The following is a 17,051-nucleotide window of genomic DNA, read 5'->3' as shown; positions in this document are numbered from 1 at the left end:
GACTTTTCAGATCAGGGAAGGAAAAATGTAAGTTCACTTGTGGCTAGGGAACACTGAGTTTTTTTAAAAAAGGCAGGGGGCTGCTGTCCTTCAGTGAAGGATTCTACAGTATTAAGACAATTCTTCTATAGGCATGTGGGCAGACACCAACTGGGCATTTGCTGTTTCTTACTTCACAGGTACAGTCTGCAGCAGGGTCTCCATAAACAGAATGTTAAAGTCAACTTGATTTGAAAAAAACTAGGGTTTACTTGGGCAAAAGAACAGAAGTCAGACAGAACTAGATTAAGTCTAACAGATACCAATTAGTGCTAATCTGACACAGCATGAAAGAAACTTAAGTAACAGCCCCTAGAACTACTTCATGTGGTTTCTGTCTGCAGAGCCAAATGAAGCAAGAATTCTAGGACAACTCTCCTGCAAAATGGCCTCTGGACAGCAGCACAAACAATGCACAAGCAGATCTGGTCAACTGCCCTGTGCTTCCCCCATCCCTTCTGGTGTATTTCTTTTACCACACCTCTAGCCACAGCCACAGCTTACTGACTGGCTCAGACCTCAGCGTTTGCATAAATCCTCCCTCCTCCACTAGCAGTGGTTCTCACATGGTCAGGGAACCAGCTGCATTAGAATCACCTTGAAAGATGCATTTTAAATAGAGAGTCTCAAATACTATTCCCAGAAACTGAAATTTAGTAGGTATGGGGTGAGGCCCAGGAAATTTGTATTTAAAAAATATTTTCCCAAGTACAAATTGTATAAACATTGTGAGGAGTCTATCAAAATTTTAAATGCATGAGCCTTTTGGGATTCAGCAACCCAAAAGCTGGAGCATCAAGATATATGGACAAGATACTCCCCGCATTACTGGGTTGGTTTTTTTTTTTGAGACAGAGTCTCACTCTGTCACCCTGGGTAGAGTACTGTGGTGCCATCTTAGCTCACAGCAACTTCAGACTCCTGGGCTCAAGTGATCCTCTTGCCTCAGCCTCCCCAGTAGCTGGGATTATAGGCGCCTGACAAAACACCCGGCTAATTTTTCTATTTTTAGTAGAGACAGAGTCTCATTCTTGCTCAGGCTAATCTCAAACTCTTGAGTTCAAGCAATCCACCTGCCCCACTCTCCCAGAGTGCTAGGATTACAGGCATGAGCCACCATGCCCAGGCTGTGTTGCTGTTTGTAACAGCAAAGAATTGAGAACCAACAGATCCATCAGGGAGAGAGTGATTACATAATTTTGGTATATCCAATGGTGTATTTTATGGTAGCTATGCTAACATAAAAAAGAGGAATTATTACTGTGAAATGATCTCTAAGATACACTAAATTTTAGAAAACTGAATAAATCAAGGGACAGAAGAATGCTACAGTTTAAAACTGGTTAAGTCTCCCAGCCTAATGTGTGTGTATCTCTCTGCATACTCTCTCTCACTCACTCAACAGATGACAGGCAGGTGCATACTGGAGGCAAACCCCCTAGTAACGTACCCTTGAGGAGAAATGCAGTGAGGATAGAAGGTTTTCTTCTACTTAGTACTATGTACATTCTCTAGCCTAGTGCTTTTTTTTTTTTTTGGAGACAGAACCTCAAGCTGTCATCCTGGGTAGAGTGCCTTAGCATCACAGCTCACAGCAACCTTCAACTCCCGGGCTCAAGCGATTCTCCTGCCTCCGCCTCCCAAGTAGCTGGGACTACAGGCACCCGCCATAAAGCCTGGCTATATTTTGGTTGCAGCTGTTACTGTTGTTTGGCGGGCCAGCTGGATTCGAACCCACTAACTCAGGTGTATGTGGCTGGCACCTTAGCCGCTTGAGCCACAGGCGCCGAGCCAGTGCTTTATTTTCTTAACAAGTATTTTATTTCTTAGGGGCTTGTCTAGGCCATGAAATTATGGGCGACTTTTATTTCTTCTTCTCCTTATCTGTCTTTCTTTTGAGACAGAGTCTCAGTTTGTCACCCTTGGTAGAGTGCTGTGACATCACAGCTCACAGCAACTTCCAACTCCTGGGCTTAGGCAATTCTCTTGCCTTAGCCTTCCGAGTAGCTGGGACTATAGGCGCCCGACACAACACCCAGCTATTTTTTGTTGCAATTTGTCCAGGGCCAGGTTTGAACCTGCCACTCTCGGTATGTAGGGTCAGTGTCCTACTCACTGAGCCACAGGCACCGCCCTATCTATCTTATTTTAATACCATAAGAAACAAATTTAAGGTTCATCAGGTGATTCTATGTGTAGTTCAGATTTGGGAACCACTGAAGTCTGGGCACCTTCAGGTCATGCACATGTTATACCTGACAGCTCTCACAAGGTGCACTGAAAGTACAACAGAGGGCACAGGAAGCGGCTCCACTGTATCCTGGGCTGGGATAGACTGAGGAGGAAGGCTTCAGGATTCAAGGTGCCAAAGCAGAAAGCCATTTCTGAAGCTTTCCCCCACTAGCAGGAACAGTGAGAGGCAGATAGGTTAAATCTCCCAGCCAGACACAAGTATCCCTTCAGAACACAGGGAATGAGAATTACAGGAAGAGATGAGAGACACACATTAGCAGAAGAAAAGAAAAATTAAGCTGTAATATACCGCTTATAGATAAGCAAAAGAACAAAGAACAGAACAATAACAGATCAGTGTTTACATCCTCAGCCCGACAGGGTCAAGAATCCAGGGCCCTTCTTATAGAGTGATCATACTGATGCCTTCAATGGCGTAAGAAGACCCTATGAATGTGCAGGTTTCTACACTGGGGACTTTTAATTGGTAATTCACAGAAGAGACTGTTACATTTAAAAGCACCAAGATCTTCTCAGAAGCACATCATATATATACATACATATATGCTAAGATTAGTAAAAGGAAGAGTTGATGTGGAAAGAACATCAATATTAGGTAGCATGTGTTCTGAGAGTTTTTTAAATTTCTCATATGGAAGTCCCTACTTGAAAATAATTTCAAGTAGTAAGATTAAAATTTCTTCTGACCCAAAATCTCAGTCTTTTTTAAGATAGTTTTAAAAGAATAATTATAAGCAATTTTTTAAGTTTAAAATGTTCTCTACACCTAAGGAAGGAAAGTTATATACTTAAGTCTTCCATTTTCTTTAAAGGAGCATTTGCTACTAGAATGTAGAAGTACATGAGTAATCACTATTGGTGAAATGTAAAACATCCTACAGATTCATAACCTAGAATATATCAGGCTAATATGATAGTCGTGCATTATAAGATTTTGATTAAAGGATGTTTTTAGGGATAAATATTCAAATGCTTAACATTCAAAGTGCCATTACTAAATCACCAGTTGGTATCAGAAAAGGGAAAGATCAAGACAGATGATTTTGGTAATTACACCAGATGTACAGTACACATAAGACACATGGGAGAATGGAGGTCTCACTGGAACAGCTGAGGACAGAAGGGATCCTGAGCCTCTCATAAAAAAGCAAACATGTATAGACTTTCCCTTTTAAGAGACTAAGTCATTGCTAATTAAAAAGGACTAAGTGTCCAAATATCACTCTAAAATAGAACTCTAAAGTGCAAGGAAATCATTTCAAGAATCACCTTTCTGCTAGAATTGCCATCTTGAATTAAGATGATGGGACTCGGAGAGGGTACAACAGCCACTCTGTTCCCATGGACATGACTGTACTTAACATACTTGAATAGAAACTTAGAAAACCAATGGTAAAGATGATACCAGAATCTATTCTCAAGAGGTGGAAATCTTTTCTGTCATCATCTCAATGAGTAACAAGAACAAAATTCCCAAGAGCACACACGTCCCATGCTCTCAATATAGTTATAAGAATTCTGCTGCACTGTTTGCCACCTCTTTAAACAAAATGTGATGGTTTGTTGGTTTTAATTCACTCACTGTTGCAGCCGCTGCTGCCTCTACTCCCTGTTGGCTCGGGGTTGGGCTGACTGGGGCCTCCACAGGTTGCCCTTCCTGATAGTGAATGGAAGAAAAGAAGAAGAGAGAAGAAAAAAAAGAGGGAGGGAGTGAAGGGGAGACGAATGGAGGGTACATGGAAGGATGAAGATGGTCAGAAAAGGGAGAAGGAGGGTCTTGTAACTCAGCCACTCTCCAACAGGAGTAATAACAGCCATATGGGAGTCATGCAATAAGATCTTATGGGTTTTTTCAGTGAGGGTAATAAGTGAGTACCTGTGGATAGCTAGAAATTATGTATAACACTGAACATTTGGAATAATCTAAATATGTGTGTGTAGAATTCATATGCACACATATAGTAAGTAAATACATGAATGCATGCTGTTTTTTAAAAAGGAAAAAAAAATCCATATGTTTTAAGCCAAACCTTTTTCCTAGATATTTTGGTCAGTGAAAGACAGTATCACAGTATCATTTTAAAAGAAAATGACTCAGTGCTGTAGTTGTCCAGGCAAACCACATAAGTGGGTTCACTGTCTGCAGCTCTTGCTGTCTTGCTTTGGCTAATGCTGTATCTAGACAGGCCCAGACCCGGATTCTGCTGAGCACAGCATGAGCAAAGCATGACCAGGAAAGGTAAAAACTTGTGACTTGTTCTCTCTACCCTAGCTACTCAAAGCTGACTCCAGATGTCTGAGCAGCAAATATATGTTTCTCTAATTTTGGCAGGCCCAGTGCTCATGCTGAGATACAACACAAATGCATTTTAAGAGTATAGAGATTTGCACACAATTAATTATATCCACTGGGAAACTGCCTTAATCTTGGGGGGAAAAGGTCTAGTAACTTTCAGCAGTAGAAATATACCCACCAAATGTTTCCTCCTCAAATACTGATGGCGAAGGACCAATGGTTTAAACAATAGCATCCAAGGTACACACAGTAGCGCCACCACTACCAGAAAACACTGAATTCCTTTCTGCAAAGTAAGAAGGACAAGGCACATCACATAAAAGTCCACTAATCAAATACTCAAGTTTCCGAATCCAGTACAAATTTCTCCCCATACAGTACTTTCTTCCTGATGTATGGGTAAGACTGTTCAGTTTCTCAAAACAATTATTAGAATTTGCAGCAAAGCCCAAGAACTGTCCCATACGATGGCAGTTATTCATTGTACCCTTTCTGGATACAGAAATTACAGTGGATCCTTCCAAGCTAAAGAGGATGGTCTGAATTTAGATATGGATATATATGGGCTAGAAACCAAATACTGCAGAAAGGTTTTTGTAGACTTTTTTAGAGTGAGAGAAACATCTGGCTTCCCCACCTAAGGTAACTTCCCTAGGTAGCTTACCAAGAGGTTGACGTACCTGTCCAGAATACAGCATTGAATTACTAGACTCTGGGTAGGAAAAGAGGAACATGTTTATGAAATGGATCAGAAGGCTTGGTGCATTCTCAGATGTATGAGCATCATAGGCTGTCCACTTGTAAAAAATAAGGATAACCAAGTAGCCAAACAAAGAGGTCATGAAGATAATTTCAGGAATAAATCCAAAGTAGATATTTAGGGGCTTCTTGAAATAACTAAAAAGGGAGAGAGAAAAAATGTTAAGGGAGAATAGACCCAGGGCCACTACACTGAGTAGAGATTTTTCTACCTAACACTCCTTCAATTCTGTCTTTTATCACATTAAGACATAGCAGCTAGAAGCTGGAGGCAACAGAGACAATGCAGGATTACCTATCACTTTCAACTTTTGGACCTTGAGTGGCTCCACTGCCATCCCCACATCATTTTCTCTGTGAGAAAGAGAATGAAAAATTCTAGTATATTCTGAGGGCACAGTTCATAATTTTATGTAAGTTACACATCAAGAAAGAAAAGAACTGGGCGGCGCCTGTGGCTCAGTCGGTAAGGCGCCAGCCCCATTACCGAGGGTGGTGGGTTCAAAACCGGCCCAGCCAAACTGCAAACAAAAAATAGCCGGGCGTTGTGGCGGGCGCCTGTAGTCCCAGCTACTCGGGAGGCTGAGGCAGGAGAATCACTTAAGCCCAGGAGTTGGAGGTTGCTGTGAGCTGTGTGAGGCCACAGCACTCTACCGAGGGCCATAAAGTGAGACTCTGTCTCTTAAAAAAAAAAAAAAAGAATCAGTAAACTCCGTCAGGAAGCAAAGCTTAATTGGATATAGGCCTTGTCATTGGTCTTGTTCAAATAAGCCTCCATCAATCCTCTGCAATTTAACAGGGGTTCATAAAAAAAAAAAAAAAGAAAGAAAAGAACTGATTCAATGAGTGCTCAAGTTTTGTTCAAAGATCTTGTAACTATAATTTTTTTTTTTTTTTGAGACAGAGTCTCACTATGTCACCCTGGGTAGAGTGCTGTAGCGCCACAGCTCACAGAAACCTCAAACTCTTGGGCTTAAGCAATTCTCTTGCCTTACCTCCCAAGTGGCTGGGATTACAGGAGCCCACCACAATGGCCGGCTATTTTTTTGGTTGCAGTTGTCATTGTTGTTTAGCAGGCGTGGGCTGGACTTGAATCCACCAGTTTTGATGTATGTGGCCGGTGCCCTACTCACTGAGCTATGGGTGCCAAGCCAATTTTTTTTTTTTTGAGACAGAGTCTTAACTCAGTTGAGGCTAGCTGATGTCAAAGGCTAGAGTGCTTTGACATCAACATAGCTCATAACAACCTCCAACTCCTGATCCTCTTGCCTCAGCCTCCCAAGTAGCTAGCACTACAGGCATGTACTACCACACCCAGCTAATTTTTCAATTTCTAGTAGAGACAAGGTCTTGCTTTTGTTCAGGCTGGTTTCAAACTCCTGAGCTCAATCAATCCACGTGCCTTGCCTTCCCAGAGTGTTGGAATTATAGGCATGCACCACTGCACCTGGCCCATTAACTGTCAATTGTTAAGGGACTAATACTAAGTCTTGTTTAAGATCATGGGGTTTTTTTCTTCTTCGTCTTCATTTTTCTTGAGGCAGAGTCTCAAGTTGTTGCCCTCGGTAGAGTGCTGTGGCGTCACAGCTCACAGCAACCTCAAACTCTTGGGCTCAAGCAATTCACTTGCCTCCGCCTCCCAAGTAGCTGGGACTATAGGTGCCTGCCACAATGCCCAGCTATGTTTTGTTGCAGCTGTCATTGTTGTTTAGCTGGCGTGGGCTGGGCTTGAACCCACCAGCCATGGTGTATGTGGCTGGCACTGTAATCACTGTGCTACGAGCGCCAAGCCGATCATGAGATTTTTTTTGTCTTGTTTTTTTTTTTTTTTTTGAGACAGAGTCTCTCTATGTCACCCTCAGTAGAGTGCCATGGTGTCACAGCTCACAGCAATCTCAAACTCTTGGGCTTAAGTGATTCTCTTGCCTTAGCCTCCCAAGTAGCTGGAACTACAGATGCCTGCCACAATGCCCAGCTATTTTTCTTGTGGTTGTTGCAGATGTTATTATTGTTTTAGCTGGCCCCGGCTGGGTTCAAAACCACCAGCTTCAGTGTATGTGGCTGGCACTGTAACCACTATACGACAGGCGCCAAGCCGATCATGAGGTTGTTTTTTTTATTTTTTTATTTTTTTTGTAGAGACAGAGTCTCACTGTACCGCCCTCGGGTAGAGTGCTGTGGCGTCACACGGCTCACAGCAACCTCTAACTCTTGGGCTTACGCGATTCTCTTGCCTCAGCCTCCCGAGCAGCTGGGACTACAGGCGCCTGCCACAATGCCCGGCTATTTTTTGTTGTTGTTGTTGTTATTGCAGTTTGGCTGGGGCTGGGTTTGAACCCGCCACCCTTGGCATATGGGGCCGGCGCCCTACTCACTGAGCCGCAGGCACTGCCCCAATCATGAGGTTTTTATAAAAGCACTTCCTTAGTGTAGAATAGTGTTCTGAGTTATTAATTCTTTCCCAAACTTGTCATGATTTCTTTAGGCAAAAGCATTATTTAAACTATGCACATTCTTATGACAGAGATAGAGCAACTCACATATGGTTGATAAGGCTTAGGCTGACTCCAAACATCATATGGATGATGCCAAGGATAACAGACATCTTCATCTTAAAGGAGTTGAGGAAGGTCAGTTTATTGGTAGCAATGTTCCAAATCTGTCACAACCCACAAAAAACAAAAAGGTATTACATCAATTTATAAGAGAAACTCTAACAGACATGAGCAACTTGATTTCCTCCAGTTCCATAGTAGTTGGAGATTTTAACACCCCTTTAGCAGTGCTGGATAAATCTTCCAAAAAGAAGCTAAGCAAAGAAATCTTAGATTTAAATGTAACCATTCAACATCTGGACTTAACAGACATCTACAGAACATTTCATCCCAACAAAACTAAATACACATTCTTCTCATCAACCCACGGAACATACTCCAAAATCGACCACATCCTAGGCCACAAATCTAACCTCAGCAAATTTAAAAAAACAGAAATTATTCCTTGCATCTTCTCAGACCATCATGGAATAAACGTTGAACTCAATAACAACAGAAACCTGCATACCCACACAAAAACATGGAAGCTAAACAACCTTATGCTGAAAGATAGAAGGATAGATGAGATTAAGAAGGAAATCACCAAATTTTTGGAACAAAACAACAATCAAGACACGAATTACCAGAACCTCTGGGATACTGCAAAGGCAGTCCTAAGAGGGAAATTTATAGCACTGCAAGCCTTCCTCAAGAAAACAGAGAGGAAGTTAATAACTTAATGGGACATCTCAAGCAAAGAAAGAACACTCCAACCCCAAACCCAGCAGAAGAAAAGAAATAACCAAAATCAAAGCAGAATTAAATGAAATTGAAAACAAAAGAATTATACAACAGATCAATAAATCCAAAAGTTGGTTTTTTGAAAAGATCGATAAAATAGATAAACCTTTGGCCAACCTAACCAGGAAAAAAAGAGAGTAAAATCTCTAATTTCATCAATCAGAAATGATAACGATGAAATAACAGACCCCTCAGATATTCAAAAAATCCTTAACGAATACTACAAGAAACTCTACTCTCAGAAATATGAAAATCTGAAAGAAATCGACCAATACCTGGAAGTACGCCACCTACCAAGACTTAGCCAGAATGAAGTGGAAATGTTGAACAGGCCTATATCAAGTTCCGAAATACCATCAACTATACAAAATCTCCCTAAAAAGAAAAGCCCAGGACCAGATGGCTTTATGTCAGAATTCCACCAAACCTTTAAAGAAGAACTAGTACCCATATTACTAAACCTCTTCCAAAATATAGAAAAAGAAGGAATATTACCTAACACATTCTATGAAGCAAACATCACCTTGATCCCCAAACCAGGGAAAGACCCAACAAGAAAAGAAAATTATAGACCAATATCACTAATGAATATTGATACTAAAATACTCAATAAGATCCTAACAAACAGAATCCAACAACACATCAGAAAAATTATACACCATGACCAAGTGAGATTTATCCCAGGGTCTCAAGGCTGGTTCAATATGCGTAAATCTATAAATGTAATTCAGCACATTAACAAACTAAAAAATAAGGACCATATGATTCTTTCAATTGATGCAGAAAAAGCTTTTGATAATATCCAGCATCCCTTCCTGATCAGAACACTTAAGAAAATTGGTATAGAAGGGACATTTCTTAAACTAATAGAGGCCATCTACAGCAAACCCACAGCCAATATCGTATTGAATGGAGTTAAATTGAAATCATTTCCACTTAGATCAGGAACCAGGCAAGGCTGCCCATTGTCTCCATTGCTCTTTAACATTGTAATGGAAGTTTTAGCCATTGCAATTAGGGAAGAAAAAGCCATCAAGGGTATCCACGTAGGGTCAGAAGAGATCAAACTTTCATTCTTCGCAGATGATATGATCGTATATCTGGAAAACACTAGGGACTGTACTACAAAACTTTTAGAAGTGATCAAGGAATACAGCAATGTCTCAGGCTACAAAATCAACACCCATAAATCTGTAGCCTTTATATATACCAACAATAACCAAGCCGAAAAAACAGTCAAGGACTCTATTCCTTTCACAGTAGTGCCAAAGAAGATGAAATATTTGGGAGTATGCCTAACAAAGGATGTGAAAGATCTCTACAAAGAGAACGATGAAACTTTAAGAAATAGCTGAAGATGTTAACAAATGGAAAAACATACCATGCTCATGGCTGGGAAGAATCAACATTGTTAAAATGTCTATACTCTCCAAAGCAATATATAATTTTAATGCAATTCCTATTAAAGCTCCATTGTCATATTTTAAAGATCTTGAAAAAATAATACTTGGTTTTACATGGAATCAGAAAAAAACCTCGAATAGCCAAAACATTACTCAGCAATAAAAACACAGCAGGAGGAATCACGCTACCAGACCTGAGACTGTACTATAAATCGATAGTGATCAAAACAGCATGGTATTGGCACAAAAATAGAGAAGTAGATGTCTGGAACAGAATAGAGAACCAAGAGATGAATCCATCTACTTACCATTATTTAATCTTTGACAAGCCAATCAAAAACATCCAGTGGGGAAAAGATTCCCTATTTAACAAATGGTGCTGGATGAACCGGCTGGCAACCTGTAGAAGATTGAAACTGGACCCGCACCTTTCACCAGTAACTAAGATAGACTCTCACTGGATAAAAGATTTAAACTTAAGACATGAAACTATAAAAATACTTGAAGAAAGTGCAGGGAAAACTTGAAGGAATCGGCCTGGGTGAATATTTTATGAGGAGGACTCCCCGGGCAATTGAAGCAGTATCAAAAATATACTACTGGGACCTGATCAAACTAAAAGCTTCTGCACAGCCAAGAACATAGTAAGTAAAGCAAGCAGCCCTCAAAATAGGAGAAAATATTGCAGGTTATACCTCCGATAAAGGTCTAATAACCAGAATCCACAGAGAACTCAAACGTATTAGCAAGAAAAGAACAACGTGATCCCATCTCAGGGTGGGCAAAGGACTTGAAGAGAAACTTCTCTAAAGAAGACAGATACACGATCTACAAACACATGAAAAAAAGCTCATCATCCTTAATCATCAGAGAAATACAAATCAAAACTACTTTGAGATATCACCTAACCCTATAAGAGTAGCCCACATAACAAAATCCCAAAACCAGAGATGTTGGCGTGGATGTGGAGAAAAGGCACACTTCTACACTGCTGGTGGGAATGCACACTAATACGTTCCTTCTGGAAGGACGTTTGGAGAATACTTAGAGACCTAAAAATAGACCTGCCATTTGATCCTATAATTCCTTTACTAGGTATATACCCAGAAGACCAAAAATCACAATATAACAAAGACATCTGTACCAGAATGTTTACTGCAGCCCAATTCATAATTGCTAAGTCATGGAAGAAGCCCAAGTGCCCATCGACCCACGAATGGACTAGCAAATTGTGGTACATGTATACAATGGAATATTATGCAGCTTTAAAGAAAGATGGAGACTTTACCTCTTTCATGTTTACATGGATGGAGCTGGAACATATTCTTCTTAGCAAAGTATCTCAGGAATGGAAGAAAAGGTATCCAATGTACTCAGCCCTACTATGAAGCTAAATTATGGCTTTCGCATGAAGGCTATAAGGGCCAAGGAAGGGGAAGGGAGAGGGGAGGTTAGGGTGGAGGGAGGGTGATGGGTGGGGTCACACCTATGGTGCATCTTAGAATGGGTACAGGCGAAACTTACTAAAGGCAGAATACAAATGTCTACATACAATAACTAAGAAAATGCCATGAAGGCTACATTGAACAGTTTGATGAGAATATTTCAGATTGTATATGAAACCAGCACATTGTACCCCTGGATTGTACTAATGTACACAGCTATGATTTAACGATTAAAAAAATAAAATAAAATACAGTCGGATACAAATAAAAAAAAGGTATTACAAAGAATTCTCAAATGGAAAATTATTATTCATCTATTTAAAATAGTTATTTTCTTAAAAAAATTAATTTTCTTATTATGGAAAATTCTAAACATTTACTTTAGTAGAATGGTATAACAAACTCCCATGTACTTATCACACAGCTTCAACAATTACTATCAATTTATGGACTCATGCTAATCTTGTTTCATCATATTGACCACTCATTCCCCACCTGTGTATTATTTTGAAGGTAAATCTAGGTATCATGTCATTTTACCTGTAAACATTTCAGTATGGATCTCTAAAAGATAAGGGTTCATTTTTAAAACATAACCACAGCTTTCTTTCCAACTTGGGACCTGTAGGATGGCTCCCGCAAAGAAGGGTGGCGAGAAGAAGAAGGGCCGGTCCGCCATCAACGAGGTGGTGACTCGAGAATACACTATCAATATTCACAAGCACATCCATGGAGTGGGCTTCAAGAAGCGTGCCCCTCGGGCACTCAAAGAGATCCGGAAATTTGCCATGAAAGAGATGGGAACTCCAGATGTGCGCATTGATACCAGGCTTAACAAAGCTGTCTGGGCCAAAGGCATAAGGAATGTCCCATACCGTATCCATGTGCGGTTATCCAGAAAACGCAATGAAGATGAAGATTCACCAAACAAGCTCTATACTTTGGTTACCTATGTACCTGTTACTACTTTCAAAAATCTACAGACAGTCAACGTGGATGAGAACTAACTGGTGATTGTCAGACATACCAAATAAAATTATAAAATGACAAAAAAAAAAAAAAACATAACCACAATACTATCATCACAACCAAAAGCGCTAACAATGACTCTTTAAAATCATAAAATATAAAGTCAGCATTCAAATTTCTTTGTTTCCAATCCTTTTTTTTTTTTTTTTTGAGACAAGAGTCTCACTCTGTTGCCCTCATTAGAGTGCCCTGACATCATAGCTCACAACAACCTCAAATTTCTGGGCTCAAGGGATCCTCTTGCCTCACCCTCACAAGTCACTGGGACTACAGGTACCTGCCATAACACCCAACTATTTTTTTTCTATTTTTAGTAGAGATGGGGTCTCACTCTTGCTCAGGCTGGTCTCCAACTCCTGAGCTCAGGCAATCCACCTGCCTCGGACTCCCACAGTGCTAGGATTACAGGCGTGAGCCGCCACACCTGGTTACATTTTCCAATGTTTTTAAAAAAAAAAAAAATCCTTGCTTGGCACCTGTAGCTCAGCGGCTAGGGCACCAGCCATATACATTGGAGATGGCAGGTTTGAATGCAGCCTGGGCCTGCCAAACAATGACAACTACAACCAAAAAATAGCCGGGCATTGTGGCGGGCACCTGTAGTCCCAGCTACATGGGAGGCTGAGGCAAGAGAATTGCTTAAGCCCAAGAGTTTGAGGTTGCTGTGAGCTGTGATACCACAGCAGTCTACCCAGGGTGACATAGTGAGACTATTTCAAAAAAAAGATAATAATCCATTTCATCAAAGCAGAGCCTAGATAAGGTGATACACTATGATGGCTGACATATCTCTTAAGTCTCTATTTATAGATTCTCCTTCCCTCTCTTCTTTTTTATTTTTATCTGAAGAAACTGGGTTTTATACCTTACACATCAGTGATTTTTCAACCGGTATGTTGTAAGAGGATCTCGGGTGTGCTGAGAAAATTTTTAATGATAACTAAATTATCTTTGAAAGAAATTCAAAGTATAGTATGTCCTATTTTACTCTTTTTTTTTTTTTTTTGGATCAACATAATTTCAGTGTGCTATAGAAGTTTAATTATAAAGTTCAAGTGTGCTGTGAGATAAAAAAGGTTGAATAACACTCTATAGATTTTCCCCTGTCTGTGTTTTGCTGATAGTATTCCTGTAGTACTATTGTTCCATCTATTTGAAGTAGCAATTGACTTAGCTCTTGTAATCCAAAGCTTGGATACCTGTCATACTTTCTTGATGGTTTTCTCTGCCTCCATTTGGCCATCAGGTCACATCTCCTAAATCATGATTCTGATCCAGTTATTTTCCTATGCTGAAACCTTCCCTGAATTCCCACTGTCATCTTTAGAATAAAATGCAAACGACAGCCTAAGACAAACCTTCTACCATTTAGTCTAGCATTCTTTCTTTCTGGCATGGCCTTCCCAAAAAGAACTCATCCTCAGTGACCTCTAATGTGAAAACTTGTGCCTGGCTCTTTCTCCAGCCTTAGTTTGCCTAAAATCCAAGTTCTACCTGCAATTGTCTGAAACTCCAACTGCCAGGCTACTCTGTAAGCCTCAAATGAGATATCATCAAAAAAGTTTTATAACCATAGAATACTACATAAATATGAGGTGACATTGTTAGACTTCAAGCTACTTAAGGGCAAGGACCTACATCTTAAAATCATGCTTTACCCAGCTGGCACTATGGAAAATAAGGATTCAATAATTTTTTTTTTTTAAATATGGAACGTTTCATGAATTTGCATGTCATCCTTGCACAGGGGCCATGCTAATTTTCTCTGTATCGTTCCAATTTTAGAATATGTGCGGCCGAAGTGAGCACAATTTTTTTTTTTTTTTTGAGACAGGATCTCTCTATATTGCCCAGGCTAGTCTCAAACTCCTGGGTTCAAGCAATCCTCCTATCTCAACCTACTAGGTAGCTGGGACTACAGGTATGTGCCACCTCACCCCAGGATACAATAAACATTTGTTTTGGTTGTTTGTTTTGTTTGGTCATTTTGTTTTTGAGACAAAGTCTCACTCTGCTACCATGGGTATAGAATGTCATAGCTCACAGCAACCTCAAACTATTGGGCTCAAGCAATCAGCCTCCCAAGTAGCTAGGACTATAGGTGCCCGCCATAACTCCTGGCTAGTTTTTCTATTTTTAGTAGAGACAGGGTCTCATTCTTGCTCAGGCTGGTCTCAAACTCTTTTGAGCTCAGGCAATCCACCTGCCTTGACCTCCCTGAGTGCTGGAATTAAAGGCGTAAGCCACCACGCCCAGCCTCCACAAACATTTGCTAAATGAATATGTAAAATGTTATTAAACCTCCTCATGCCTCAGTTTCACTATGTGTATAATAGGGATAACGATACCTGAGAGAATTGTTTGAGTATTAAATCAGTTATGTTGGGGGTTAGCAGAATGCCTGACTCATAGTAAGTATTTCAGTAATATTAGCTTCTATTATAATTAAAATAATCAATTATTAACATAAACTCCCATCTCTATGCTTTTGCATATACTTTTCCTTACCTATAACCAATGTGAAATTTTTTTTAAGGCTAGATTAATTCCTACTTTCTAGAAGAAACTCTAATCTTTCCAGCCCATAGTGGTCTGGAATTTTATAATCCTTACTGTCTCGTGCTTATTCTTAGATTCTTGTCCCTGCTCCTTTTTTTGATGCTGTTTTTTTTTTTAAAGCACACAATAAAAAAGATTTGATTATACATTTTGGGATAAGTATGTAAAGGTAAGAATGGAAGTCTAAAATCGATGGAAAAGAAACATTTCTATTTTGTTAAGAAAAAGAAAAACTAAGTTAAGCAGAAATAAAGTAAGAACTGGGAAGGAATCTTGAAAATCAATCTTTCCAGAATCAGTATTATTAGCCACCTCAGAAATAAGCAATGAAGGAAGAAATATGTGGCTCCCCAAGGCACCTGAGTCTCTTATGGCTTTGAAATACTCTAAACAGATACATCAAGGTTTTCTAAAAATCTATCAACAAAAACCCAAATAACTATTTCTGTTCACTTTAATTCTCTCATGTCAGGGTTAAGCCAGGCACAGGAAGGAAGTACTCTTACTGGATCGATGCCAAAAGGGTATGGTCCACCAAACACTCCAGGGAGAGCTGGGTTCAGCTGCAGAACAGGGTTCCCCCGAAGTGTTTCTTCCCTAACATGTTAGGAGAAAAGTCACATTATTTTCAGACAGAGAATCACCAGGGGTCCAGATACTGACCTCAAAGGAAATTACTACAGCTATCAGTCTCTTCAATAAAAGAGGAGGGGAAAAAAAGAGGAAGCACTAGTAGCTGAGAGTGAGGAATCACAGATGACAAAAAGAAAAATTAAACATACACACACACACACACACCAAGGAGGGAATTTAGGGAATCTACTTTTAGATAACAAAAAAGAAAGCACTTAATTCGTAGTCTCAGTCCCTTGATATTAGCTGAACAAATCACAAAGCACTTCATGGACTGCAGCGTAAATAAGAGGAGACACTGCATTCTTCTGAAACACAGATACTGTCAACCACTTCCTAAAAAAATGTTACTTTACCACTTGTCTTAAAAATCAGGGCTGAATACGAAAAGAGTAAGTTTTGACTTTTAGCTTCTTCTGCAACTTACGTCCAATTATGATCAAACATCGGCCGTACACTCCAGGATGACCCAAAGATATTAAGAGACTTGGAAAAGCAATCATTGTAGATGAGGCCAGTGTACATGGAGAACACACCCATCAATAGAATAATGTATCGCCCACTGAACACAGTGCTAAACATCTGGGAACCAGAAGAAAGAAGTAATGAGAATGTACTCACTGCAGCTCATGTTGTGACAAGGTTATTTCGAATATACTAGCCCCTTCCTGTGGCACTACTTTACCCCATGCTGATGCAGAGAGGCTGATGTAAAGACCAAAATCCAAAACTAATGAGAAATTCACTTTCACAGCACATGGCCCCTTTTATTTTCTATTTATTTAGTTTTTTGAGATGGGTGTCTTGCCACATTGCCCAGGCTGGTCTTGAACTCCTAGGCTCAAGCCATCCTCCCACTGCAGCCTCCTGAGTAGCTGGACATGCACCACCACACCCACCTAACACATGGCCTCTTTGGTGCTGAACATAACTTCTCTATTCCTTTTTGATAAATTCACGGATAAAAGATTTCCAGATCAAAATTTTCATAATAAATGCTCGAGAAATTATAAAATTTCAGTCCACTGCAGATGTAACTTAAACATTACCTCATTTTCATTCTTCTGAGAAAGGATTCGGCTCTCTCTTAACACCATCCACACAGCAAAAAGGGTCATCAAAATGCCATGGCCAAAGTCCCCAAACATCACAGCAAATAGAAAAGGGAAAGTGATGATAGTATACGGTGCTATACAGAAACCAAAAAAAAAAAAAAAAAAAAAGAAAAACACAAAATGCATAAAACCATGATTCCTAAAATATCACATTCTTTTCCACACTCTATGATCACTGTAAAGTG

General features: G+C 40.0%; 2 protein-coding genes and 1 non-coding gene across 9 annotated transcripts in view; 1 reads left to right on the top strand and 2 right to left on the bottom strand.

Moving 5' to 3' along the window:
• The window catches only part of ATP6V0A1 (ATPase H+ transporting V0 subunit a1), a 70,286-nt gene that overhangs the window by 16,033 nt on the left and 37,202 nt on the right, over nucleotides 1–17,051 (bottom strand). For 4 of the 7 annotated variants that reach the window (XM_053569235.1, XM_053569236.1, XM_053569237.1 and 1 more), the window contains exons 12-17: nucleotides 16,801–16,940; nucleotides 16,179–16,333; nucleotides 15,625–15,715; nucleotides 7,888–8,006; nucleotides 5,269–5,485; nucleotides 4,767–4,874 (exon numbers count right to left, since the gene is read on the bottom strand). In XM_053569235.1, coding sequence (XP_053425210.1) covers nucleotides 4,767–4,874; nucleotides 5,269–5,485; nucleotides 7,888–8,006; nucleotides 15,625–15,715; nucleotides 16,179–16,333; nucleotides 16,801–16,940 — 830 coding nt within the window. Of the gene's footprint in view, nucleotides 1–3,874; nucleotides 3,950–4,766; nucleotides 4,875–5,268; nucleotides 5,486–7,887; nucleotides 8,007–15,624; nucleotides 15,716–16,178; nucleotides 16,334–16,800; nucleotides 16,941–17,051 lie in introns of all 7 variants that reach the window. The other 3 variants (XM_053569232.1, XM_053569233.1, XM_053569234.1) reach the window with 1 other exon arrangement.
• Nucleotides 12,117–12,593, top strand: LOC128570274 (60S ribosomal protein L31-like). Its single transcript, XM_053569240.1, has one exon. The coding sequence runs from the start codon at nucleotides 12,160–12,162 to the stop codon at nucleotides 12,535–12,537; it is 378 nt and encodes a 125-aa protein (XP_053425215.1). The 5' UTR covers nucleotides 12,117–12,159; the 3' UTR covers nucleotides 12,538–12,593.
• Nucleotides 14,262–14,368, bottom strand: LOC128571341 (U6 spliceosomal RNA). Its single transcript, XR_008375771.1, has one exon. It is a non-coding gene; the product is annotated as a U6 spliceosomal RNA (small nuclear RNA).

The sequence above is a fragment of the Nycticebus coucang genome, chromosome 18 (genome assembly GCF_027406575.1).
Source record: "Nycticebus coucang isolate mNycCou1 chromosome 18, mNycCou1.pri, whole genome shotgun sequence".
Taxonomy (NCBI): Eukaryota; Metazoa; Chordata; class Mammalia; order Primates; family Lorisidae; genus Nycticebus; species Nycticebus coucang.
This window is presented reverse-complemented; position numbering and strand designations above follow the sequence as displayed.

What these genes read in the sequence shown, in the direction of transcription:
- LOC128570274 (XM_053569240.1), top strand. Translation starts at nt 12,160, where the DNA reads ATGGCTCCCGCAAAGAAGGGTGGCGAGAAGAAGAAGGGCCGGTCCGCC.